This window comes from Gouania willdenowi, chromosome 13 (assembly GCF_900634775.1).
Source record: "Gouania willdenowi chromosome 13, fGouWil2.1, whole genome shotgun sequence".
Classification (NCBI taxonomy): domain Eukaryota; kingdom Metazoa; phylum Chordata; class Actinopteri; order Blenniiformes; family Gobiesocidae; genus Gouania; species Gouania willdenowi.
Window position 1 is genome coordinate 11152899 of NC_041056.1, and position 11889 is coordinate 11164787.

The window sequence follows — 11889 nt, forward strand, 5'->3', positions numbered from 1 at the left end:
TTGTGGTGAGTAAAGAAGAAACTTCATTGTGCAGGGAAACATGTTTATTTACTGTGCACATGATAATAAACACTTTGAATCTTGAATCTTTGAATTTCCCTGTGATAATTATAGCAAGATTCTTTTTGTCTTCTTTTTGAATAATTTCTTAAGGTTTCATATATTCAGACAACTGTTCCTCAGGAAATCCACTTTGATCTTCTGACATGTTTCAATTTTGCAGGAATTATCACGTGGAAGTCAAGGACTCATCAAAGGAAACATCAAAGTGATCAGCAGACGCCTCTGACAAAGACTGGTAGTTGTAAGTCGAAACATGTCAGGAGATCAAAGTGGATTTCCTGAGGAACAGTTGTCTGAATATATTAAACCTTAAGAAATTAAACATTTCCCGACTGAAAAAAAAAGTTTGCGTTAAATGGTCGTCTTAATCGTCACATTTTATCCACAAAGACAAAACACTCAACACAACAACATTTGGAATGTTATTTTTGTTTCATCATATTTTTGCATTATATTGATTGCATTTCACAGTCCAAGTTGACCTCTTCTAATAAGATGTGTTTTGCTGCATATTTCTAATATGTGGAAGGCTTCAAAGGGGGTCACATATCATTAATTTCCTGAACAATGCTGATATTTTGGTCAGGCATCCTGTTAACATTTTTTTTCTATTCTCAGAAGGAAAAAAAAACAACTCTTTGTTATTGTTGTACAAACCTCCAAACCACCCACAGTTCTGACGTATTTACGATAATATACACATCTCTAATCATTCAGACCAAAACACTCGGGCCTCACCTCACTCTTTGTTCTTCAGGGTCCTTTTTCCTGACTTTCTCTGATAATCGCTGTTGTTTCAGCTGGACCTGGCGCTGTTCCGGGGCAGCTGTGACCACAGTCAGATTTCCATCCCTTTGCAGCTTCCTGGAGAGCAGCTAAGATTAATATGTGGGAGAAAAGATTGGAAAGTTAGAGAAAGTTTGGTGAAAGGACCTGTGTGTTGGCATCCCAACATTGAGGACATGAAGAGATCCAGTGACAAGCTTTTCTGCTGCAGGTGGGTTCGCCACAGGGTGCCCGCGGCCCACAGAGAGGAGCTGTACCACATTTTGAGGATGACGGGCCCTCTGGTAAGCACTGACACTGTACTGTATTGTAAAGAAATTTTATCACAGCAGGGCCACAAAAATGTGATTGTCTGATCTGAGGGCCACAATATCAACATTCATGTCAGCATTTACTATTATCATGACCAATCTGAGCATTAACACAGGAAAGAACAAAGGGTTTTATCATTGTTTGTTCTCTTTTTTGTGACGGTTTTAGTCATTTTGTGTGTTTTTGTGGTAATTTTGTGTATTTATTTGTTATTTTGGGAATTTCTCCTGGCCTTTTGTGTATTTCACGAGTCATTATAAGTGTTTTTGTTATTTCCTGTGTGCCGTGCTTGCATTTTGTTTATTTTTCACAATGTTTGTTGTCAATTTGTGCACAATTTGAATTTGAATTTATTGATTATTTAAAAGTGACAATGCACATTAATAAACAGACGTGCTGTAAATGAGCCAGAGTTAGCCAGAAGGGGCTACTTTTCATCTGTTGTCCCAGGCCAGATTTTAAAAGGCAACCTAAAATGTAAAAGGTCTTAAAAACAGAAATTTCAAACTAAATTGTTAATCCATACTTAACACAAGAGAAATAATATACAAAAATCTAAATAAAAAAAACCCAAAAAAAGGGCTTTGTGTGTGTGTATATGTTGTTGTTGTTGTTGTTGTTGTTGTTTTTGTTTTGTGTGCGTTCAGGTGGTTTATTTTGTGTTTCTGATGTCCCTTTGTATGTTTTATGAGTCTGTTTTGTGTTTTTGTTGACATTCTGTGTATTTTGCTGTCATCTTGTGTGTTTTCAGAGTTATTTTGTGCATTATGTTGGGCTTCATATTGCTTCCAATTTTTTGAATTGCAATGTTTGGTGGATTTGTCTCCAGAATTAGGTCGTGGGCCTTATGTGGCCACCGGGCCGCCAGTTGCCCATGCCTGCTGTACTTCTTTGTTTAAAAAAAAAAAAAAAAAAATGAGGATGTTATTTTAAAAAGCAATTGACTAATAAGAGTCTGAGAGGTTACTGTTACGTCTGCAACAAACTGCAGTGTGGTTGTATGTTTGACAGCACACAGCCTAAGTGAAGTTATATTTTACTGTGACGTCACACTCATGTTTTACCTGTGCTGCTATTCATGTTTGTCCTTGTAGCTGCTGTCTAGAATCCTCAATTACCTGCTTCCATTTGTCGTCACAATGTTCTGTGGACGTCTGGGAAATAATGTGATGGCTGGATATGGATTAGCCTCTGCTGTAAGTGGCCCACTGTGTGCTGGCTGAAGTGAGAAAATGGACTGTAATTGCACCCTATGATTGGCCGATTACAGCTGACTGGGGGATTGAATAAGTTTATTTTCTCCTTTTGAATAGTGGACGAAATGCTTTGCCTTTCATTTCAGACCATTAATGTAACAACGGCAGCAACTGGCTGTGGTCTGGGACTGGCATGTGATACTCTGGTTTCTCAGGTCTGGAGTTTTTTTAATGTTTATTTTTATCTAATAATTAAACACAGTTGTCAGGGTTGGGGCCAATTCCATTTTTCAGTAACAGTGACCAGCATTTTTTCCAATTACAATTAAATGACAATACATTTTTATCCTCAGAAATTAAATTATGTTCCCAATTACTAAAGTTGGATTACAATGAATCACAATTACTGAGCCTGACATGAATAATCTGATAAAAATTAATCTTCCTCATGTGTTTCTGTTAGCATTCCAGTGGCTGAGAAGTGCAAAACACATTTACAAATACCACAAAAAATGTACATATTTGAAAACAAATTTACATAATTAGCTAAAAAAAAAAAATACAAATAGCAAACACTTTTGCAATTGTTGAAACAAGTTTACAAAGGCATATTGTAAGTAACACATTGTTTCCATATTTGTTATTTTGTTTTGATCTTTTGTAAAAGTGTTGCAGTAAATTGTAAATGTGTTGTGGTCATTTGTTAATGTGCGGCTCGTAAATCAGCTGTAAAATACACTAAAAACAAGTATCTATCATCTAATATCTTTTATTTTGATTGGTTACCTTATTAGACTTCGTAATCAATGAAAATATATGTTATAAAATATTTTGGTGTGGATGTCTGAGCCTTTTTTATGTCAGTATACCCCTCAATTTAAAAAAAAATAAAAAATTAATGTTAAAATGTGGAAAAGGTTGATATGAAACATATTTTAATATTGTTAACTACACATGTGTAGAACTGTACATAGAACTGTAACATAATTATCCAGTTTTGCGTTAAATTATAATCGACAATCTTTATAGAAATTTCATTGTAATTACAATTACTTATGTAAATCTTCTAAACTCAATTACAATTTCATTATGATTACGACAACAACATGCTACCATAATTGTAATTATTTATCAATTATGCAATTACAATTACTATTGACCACAACCCTGACAGTTGTGGACTGCTTCTCCTGTTTGTTTCATGCCATCACCTCTGAAAGAGTCATGGTTTTGTTGCAGACGTTTGGTGGTAAGAACCTGCTGAGGGTGGGAGTGATTCTTCAGCGTGGCATCATCATCCTCTTACTGTTCTGTCTGCCCTGCTGGGCTCTGCTCATTAACACCCAGAGCATCCTGCTCTGCCTGGGCCAGGACCCTGATGTAGCCAGGTAATAAGACAATTCATTACTTTATAAATACTTGGGGATTGCAAAGGAATAGTGTTTAATTAACAAAGAGCAGCACGCATACATCAATGTTGCGTACGTTTCCAGCAGCGTGGTAACTTTGAAGTCCTTGGTGACCTACAAACACCAACTCTGCATTCAAACTGATACTGAGCAGTTGCCCTGCATACTAAAATGTTGGAGCACATACTCAAAATTGGTTCTTCAGGAAGTGTGAAAAGTTCAGCATTCATGAACATGATGCCTGTATATTTTTAAATATATTTGGGGGTTTAAAGGTGAAACATCTCAGAAGAATGAACATAACATGACTTAACATTCACTACTACTTTTTCATATCTACAAAAAAATGTACATTATTATTATTATTATTATTATTATTATTATTATTATTATTATTATTATTATTATTATTATTATTATTATTATTAGTAGTAGTAGTAGTAGTAGTAGTAGTAGTAGTAGTAGTAGTAGTAGATGTTTGTATGTATGTATGTATTAGTATTGTTTTTATATTTTATTTTCCTGTTTTTTATTATTTCTTATTTTGCTACAAATTATACACAATTTCTCTGTTTCTGGGTGTATATACCTAGATATTACATGTTTAAAAAATAAACCGACAAACAATACATAGATCAAAATTATTTGTTACAAAAGTATTTGTCTTCTTTTATTTTTAGTTTTTATTGTATTTTAGATCTTTTTTTTTTTTACCAACCCTAAAGAGAACTGTGTATCCAACATAGCATGCATAATATCAGTCAAATTATGCTTTTTGACCAGGGACTCGTTGTAATTTGACAGTCTTTGACTTGATTTGGATTCAAATGCCTGACTATGTTGTCAGAAAAAGGGAGAAGACCATTGTGAGGAAATACAAAGTAAGCATCCTGCTGCTTTTACTGCTACTGCAGAAAAATTCATAAATAGGAGCAGCATCGGATAATCAAATTTCTCCATAGAGCTCTCCATGACAATGCCTGCAAAAAAAAAGAAAAACTATGGTGTATGGGATTTGTGTCAGAGGTTTTTTTTTACTGTTCCTCACTGTCATTGTATTTCAACTAATAATCCATCAAATCATACATTTTCTATCCCCATAAACGTGATCAGGTATATTAGGCTGGCTAACTCAGGGAACAAACAGAGCACCAGTTCATCACTGACACCCAGAGAGATGGGCTATCACTAAACAATCAATGTAGAAATGTATGATGGATTGGGGGTAAAACCACAATCCAGGAAGAAAACCTCCACATAAACACAATTACACTTACAAAATATGAGTTATTTTTCTATCCTTGCTAACTGTCCCCAAACTGATTTTCCTAATTTAATCTAAAACCAGTCGCCTATATTCTTTGTTAATCTAAACATGTTGTAACTATGAATCTGAGCACAGTGTTTTCATGCTTCCTGTTTTCAGGATTGCCCAGCTTTATATTACACTATTCCTGCCGGCCGTTCCAGTGAGTATTCAAACAAGTCTAGCGACACATTTGTTAATGTTCTCTGACATGATTATTATAACAAAATGAATCACGTAATGACTACCATTTATCCAGGCAATGTTTCTGCATCACCTCCAGGTGTCTTATCTGCAGAACCAGGTATGAACCACAAGTTAAACCCATTAAATGAAATGTATATATTTTTTTGATGCATACACATTTACTTTGTCTAAGAAAGTGGTTTTCAACCTTGAGGTCGGGACCCCATTGGAGGTCACAAGACACTGGGAGGATGTCTCCAGATGCCTTCATGAAACAAATTGAACATTTGAGGCCATTTTGGCTTATTTTGAACCCTTTTTTCTGCAACTACACCAAACTTGTTATATTTTAACCCATTTTCATCACTTTTTCTTGCCATATTTTTGATCCTTTCAGTCATTTTGCTACATTACTCCCATTTCTGCCCCTTCTCCATACAATTCCAATGCCTTTTATGTAATTTTTTTTCACTATTTTTCATGCTTATTTTTGCCACCTTAACCACATTCACAATTTGTCATGCCCATTATTTGCAGGTTTAAACTAATTGTTCCTTATAAATGTTCCAATATTGACACTTTGAACCCTTTTTACCACTTTTTCTGTCCGTTTTTGGCCACTCTAGTTCACAACTTTTAACCAATTTCTGTTTATATATTTCATCAGCTTTTCCTCCATTATTTGTCACTTTTACTCATTTTATTTCTGATCAAAACAATGATTTACATCTTTAAGATGAATATATACTATGTCACAAATAATAATAAACTTCCTGGATAACATTGGATATTATTCAGATAAATAGTGATTATCACAGATTCATAGAACAATAGACCATCATATTACTGACTTTATGGATGGACCCCAAAAAGCTCTCCCCTTTATCCCCCCCTTATAGATGCCCTGTCTCCACATGACTGTTTTTAATATTCATGTCTGTGTTCAACCACCTTCAGGTACAGTGGGGGTCCTCAGTTTCTGGAACCTTTATTTTGGGGGTTGCGGGGCTGAAAAGGTTGAGAACCACTGGTCTAAGCTGTACTCTATCCTTAAAAGTAATACATTGATTTTGTCTTGTGGTGTTTGTGTCCTCAGGGTATAATCTTGCCTCAAATGTACACGGCTGCAGTAGCAAACATTGCAAATGTGCTTACAAACTACATCCTGGTCCACTGGCTCGACTTAGGCGTGAGGTACGTACAGACACCCATGAAGATGCCTCATAGAATGTTAAACCATATTTCAACAATATCTGTGTTTTATATCTTTCAGTGGGTCGGCAGCAGCCAACACACTGTCACAGATTTATATCTGTATTTTCCTTTTTGCTTATATTCAGTGGAAGAAGCTCCATGCAAACACGTGGGGAGGTGAGGAAAGGTGTTGCACGTAGTCATTAAATGACAGAGATTATATCTTACAATCAATAAAGCAATTTAAGGTGGCAAACATTTAGTGATGGAAAAATGATTGTGTAATTAATCAATAAATACACACAAAAAAAAAGAAAGACTTTCACTTCTGGCCTCTCACCATATGAACCTCTGATAGATGCTATTATATGTGATCAACAGATAAATGCAATGCTCATTATGGCTAAACAAACTAATTAAAAATGTAATCATTAAATCAGCATTTTTGCTCTCACCTTGGTTGGATAGGATGTACGTACCTGCATGTACCTTAAAATAGAAAACCAATACAAACCAATATCTTTGGCCTGGCTTCATTACTCACACATAATGACACAAGCATTAGTTGACCTTCCTTTTGGAACGTTTCCCTGAAGTGTTTGCCTAAGGTTCATCTACATACATAACTTATGCTCACATCACCTCAATTAACCTTCTTAATGGCCTTTCTTTTTGCCTTCTGTCTGGCAGCTTAGAAACAACTTGTCAGTATGCACATTCTCTCATCACCATTCTCTCATGTTTTCTGCCAGTAAAAATTTTGTTTAAAAATTACTATGAAAAATATGGAATTATGAGATAGAAAGTCAGAATTTTGAGAAAGAAAGTCATAATTATGATATAAAATCACAAAGAAACATACAAAAATGTGACAGAATCAATTTTGCAATAATTGCTTTTTTACTTTCACTATATTCTACACTTAGTATGTACCATGTGTTAAATTCTAAGAAGTTTGTATTGGCATAATTGTTTTATTTTTTTAGTAGTGGAAACAGGCTTCCATACCTATTTGCTCCAGCTCAGCTGTTTTAGTTTGTCTAGTTGCTCAAACAACACATTTAACTGTCACACAATCTAAAAACACCTTAATGAATAATTGTTCAATGGTAAAGAATATCTGTAATTTGTTGCATGATTTTCAGCCTTTCCTTTCCCAAATTAAAAAGTACCTTGCTCCATCTGCAGGCTGGTCTGCAGAATCACTGCAGGAGTGGGGCTCCTACATGAAGCTGGCCATCCCCAGTGCACTAATGAAGTGTTTCGAGTGGTGGGTTTATGAATTTGGAGGATTTTTTGCAGGTAGTCCAAACGCATAGTCCAAATTATAGTATGGGGTGCCAATTGTAAAGTTGTGCATGCTACAATAAACAGCAACTTTTTGCAACATTTAGCAACAAACCACATTCAAAAAACACATGTGAATTTTTTTTGTTACTTTTGACCAGATTTACAGAAATATGTGTGAAATTTAATGTTCAATCTAAATCTAAATGTTCAATCTAAAACTAAATGTTAAATATAAATGTTACATTCTAAATGGTAAATCTAAATGGTAATTGTTAAATGTAAATCTGAAATATCAAATCTAAATCTAAATGTTAAATGTTAAACCTAAACATTAAATCTAAATGTTAAATGTTAAACCTAAATATTAAATGTAAATTTTAAATATTAAACCTAAATGTTAAATGTTAAATCTAAATGTCAAATCTAAATGTCATGGGTGAAACTAGCTTAAAAAGCAAATTCACCAGAAGTACCAAAATAAAAACTCATTCAGGCAAATGAGTGCTTGATTTAACAAAAAATCAATAAATAAATGTATCACAAATTTTACAAATATTGATGTAAATCTAGTCAAAAGTAAAATCACATACGTTGTTTAAATGTGGTTTGTTGCTAAATGTTGCAAAAAGTTGCTGTTAATTTTAGCGTGCGCAACTTTACAATTTGTTGCCCCATGCTATAACTTATCTACTTCAAGCTGGACAGAAATGTTGAGTCATGTCACTTCTTTTTTTTCCAACCAGGAATGTTGAGTGAAGATGAGCTGGCAGCTCAACATGCTGTAATGATGGTAGCTGCCATAACCTACATGGTATTGTTTGTGTGGTGAATTCTCAATTTAAAATTGTGTTTATTTGTAAAAATGAGCAGGTAAACAACATTGTTGCCAATGAATCCTTCTTAGTTCCCTTTTGGCATTCAAGCTGCAGCCTGTGCACGGGTGGGGAACGCTCTTGGAGCAGGAGACAGTGGCAGGGCCATCCTGAGCAGTAAGGTGTCCCTCACCCTGGCAGGTTGGCCATTACCAAGCATGTTTCTCCATCCTTTCTCCACTCGAGCTGCTATTCCAAGAGCTCACAGCCTCTTTCTTCCAGGAAGTATTGCCATTTTGGAAGGCCTTCTGCTCGCATCAGTTAAAACAGTGATTGGCTGCATCTTCACCTCTGATGAGTAAGTCATTTTGTGTTTTTTTCTTTTTTTCCTCTTGTCTGCACATGCAGTCGAAGGTCAACACTATATGTAGTGCAATCATTTTGCGACAGCAATGACAACAATGAGATTGAGGCATCCTTTATTCATCCCACAAGGGGTTTCAGTTACTGTACATCCCGTTCCAGAAACATGAAAGACAATCACATGTAACATGGGAGGACAGGAGCGGGAGGATTGTGGGTCGCCACCCTCCACTTATCCCAGGAGTCCAACCCCTATCCCGCCGCAAATGTTCTGCCAGAACAGGCGGGCTCACCTTTGCCCATTCTCTTTGTCGAAAACATTTGGTCAATTGCATTGCAAAATTATGATCAATTTCATAATTTTGGTTTTGGATAGAGATGAAGAGAGAGGCTGCTATTATACAGACTAGAAGACAGCACAAGATGGAGAAGCAGCAGCAGGGGAGATGAGGGCAGAGAGGGAAGCAAAGAGGTAACCCTCTGCCTTCGTTGAAGAGCCGAAGAGATATACATGTTTTGTAATGCAATTAAATAAATGAATTTGTATGAAAACCTTTATAAAAGGGATAACATAAAAAAGAGGGCCAGTGTTACACCTTGGTGAGGGGGAAGCAAAAAGGGAAGAGGGAGTCAGGGTAGGACAATGGAAGGTGTGGGGAAGAGTCGACAATTTTAAGGTGAGAGTTCAATTTGGTGTTACAGTTGTGCATATTGTTCTTATTGTGTAATTAGTTAAGCTAGTCTGGTGACAAGTGTGGAGAAATTGAAGCGGGAATGAGTAAATCAGTGGTTCCCAACCTTTTTTGGGTTGTGACCCCATTTTTATATAGCTAATTTGTCACGACCCAAGGGATATTTTTCTCTAGAAATAGTTTTTGATCATGTTTGTTACAAGTACAGAGTATCGTGCACAAAGTGACAAGATGCACCAGCTCAAAAATACATTTTATTTGAACTAAATTTTATGTGTGAAAATATAGAACAGTTGGTTGAGTTGTGTGGTTTATTTTTCATTTAGAAAAGGATAATAGGTACAATAATCCGTCAATGTCAAATCATTTTAATTCCAGGCGACCCCAAGGTTGAAAAACAATGTCCTAAATGCTCCACACATATTTTTAATAGTAATTACCAGACTCTTTGAATATTGCTTAAATGGACTTGAAAGGGAGCGATCTTAATTGTAAAGATCTTGTTTCCAGGAAAATAATCAGTCTGGTCTCACATTTGATGAACGCTTACTGCTTCCTTCAGTTCTTTGATGGTCTTGTGGTGAGTCATGGAAATATTTTTGATTTAGTTTTTAAGCAGAAAGTTATATTTGTGCAAACCAAAGTATCAAAATCTAAAAAGTGGTAACAGTCACATTTCATAATCATTACAGCTTTGTGCTTTTATGTTTCAGTCCGTATGCACGGGTATCTTTTTGGGCACCGGCAGACAGAGGATTCCGGCTGTGGCTAATTTCATAGGATACTACTGCATTGGGCTTTCACTGAGCATTACTTTAATGTTTGTGGCCAAACTGAGAGTTTTAGGTATTTTTTAAGAATGAGCTTAACCTACTACAGGTTTCACTGTCACATTTCTCTCTCTCTGCGTCTCTCTCCTCAGGCTTTTGGCTGGGGTTGCTCATCTGTGTTGTTTTACAGTCCACTTTTTACATCATTCTCATCTTCAAACTGGACTGGGAGAAAATGACAGATGAGGTTTGTTTCTGGCTCATTTATCAGTCTGGTCTTCACTTTGGACAGAAAGACTTGGCAGAGAGGAGAAAATAAAACAAAATCGACTTTTCTTGATGTGCTTTCTCTATAGGCTGTGAAACGAGCCAGAAAACACTCTGAAGACACGTTATTAAGCCCAGTGACCACAACTTTGGGTGACAGCACAACAGGCCGGACACCAAATGAATTGATTGTAAGGAATGCTTTTTTATTCAAGTGTAAAATTAATATTTCATACATTAAATGCACATTTAAAATACTGCAAAGAATACATCATTGTGTGCATTTAAAAGGCACTGATTAGTACAGAATTATTCTAAATATCTGAAAATAAAATATTTATTATTACATTACGTGAATGAGGCATATCAAAAAGCGTTCAAAGGTATGAGATGGACTGATGTCCATTTCCAAGGAGGTAAAACAATCTGTGAGCTAAAATGCTAAATGTTTTTAACTTAAATTACAACATGAATTATTCAGGAACAGTTCCAAGTGCTTCTTATTATTAGCATATCATTGAAGCTGGAGAATAGCAGTGCTGGTCTTGATGAAAAATCCAGAGTCTGATCATACCGAGACAAGACCAAGACGTTCAAAATGTGGCCTAGAAGCTACTCCGAAGCTTTCTTCACTGAGTAAATAATTTGAATTGGTTTTATTTGCTTCATTCATCTCTATAGAAATTTGACAATAATTGTGTGTCTCTTTTGTAGTCAGCGGGTGGACACCAGGCAGAGGGCACTCAGTGCCTGACTGAGGACACAGAGAAGGTGGAAGTACAAGCAAACCAGGGGTTGAATGGAAACCGTCTCTCAAACACTCAGTTGATCTTCAGACGAGGACTGACTATGTTTGCAGTTGCTGCGCTGTTGGCAGTAGGCACAAGTGTGCACTTCCTGGTTCCTTTACCTGAGATTCCTTCAAAAAACAGCTCCACTACACAGTGGATCAATACTACCTATGCCCCTGATCAAATTCTTACCAACATTCTGGTTGGAAATGAAGAGCCAGAGTGAGTGAAAATACAGCAAAATCAAACATCCAAAGATTGCCTCTGCTTTTAGATTAATGTAGAAAATAAATTAATCACCATTTTAAAATACTTTGTATTGAGAGTAAAAGCATGTAAATTAAATGTTCTGGTCACGCATATTTAGCATTTTCTTGCCCCTTTGCTCATGTGTACTGGTGCCTTAGTGCTGCCCTGGTCTGGCATCTTTGTCCCAGCATCGTATTGAGCGG

At 36.0% G+C, this 11889-nt stretch overlaps 1 protein-coding gene across 2 annotated transcripts; it reads left to right on the top strand.

The window, feature by feature from the left end:
* Nucleotides 1–944: 944 nt before the first annotated feature.
* LOC114474100 (multidrug and toxin extrusion protein 1-like) lies at nucleotides 945–11889 on the top strand. 2 transcript variants are annotated; one of them, XM_028464127.1, is made up of 17 exons: nucleotides 945–1133; nucleotides 2256–2357; nucleotides 2504–2572; nucleotides 3597–3745; nucleotides 5193–5235; nucleotides 5332–5376; nucleotides 6355–6452; nucleotides 6532–6629; nucleotides 7641–7754; nucleotides 8486–8553; nucleotides 8647–8755; nucleotides 8837–8912; nucleotides 10120–10189; nucleotides 10323–10455; nucleotides 10532–10626; nucleotides 10736–10837; nucleotides 11361–11889. In XM_028464127.1, the coding sequence occupies exons 1-17, from the start codon at nucleotides 1026–1028 to the stop codon at nucleotides 11661–11663; spliced, it is 1782 nt and encodes a 593-aa protein (XP_028319928.1). In that variant the 5' UTR covers nucleotides 945–1025; the 3' UTR covers nucleotides 11664–11889. The 2 variants fall into 2 exon arrangements, with proteins under 2 accessions (XP_028319928.1, XP_028319929.1); XM_028464128.1 differs by lacking the exon at nucleotides 2256–2357.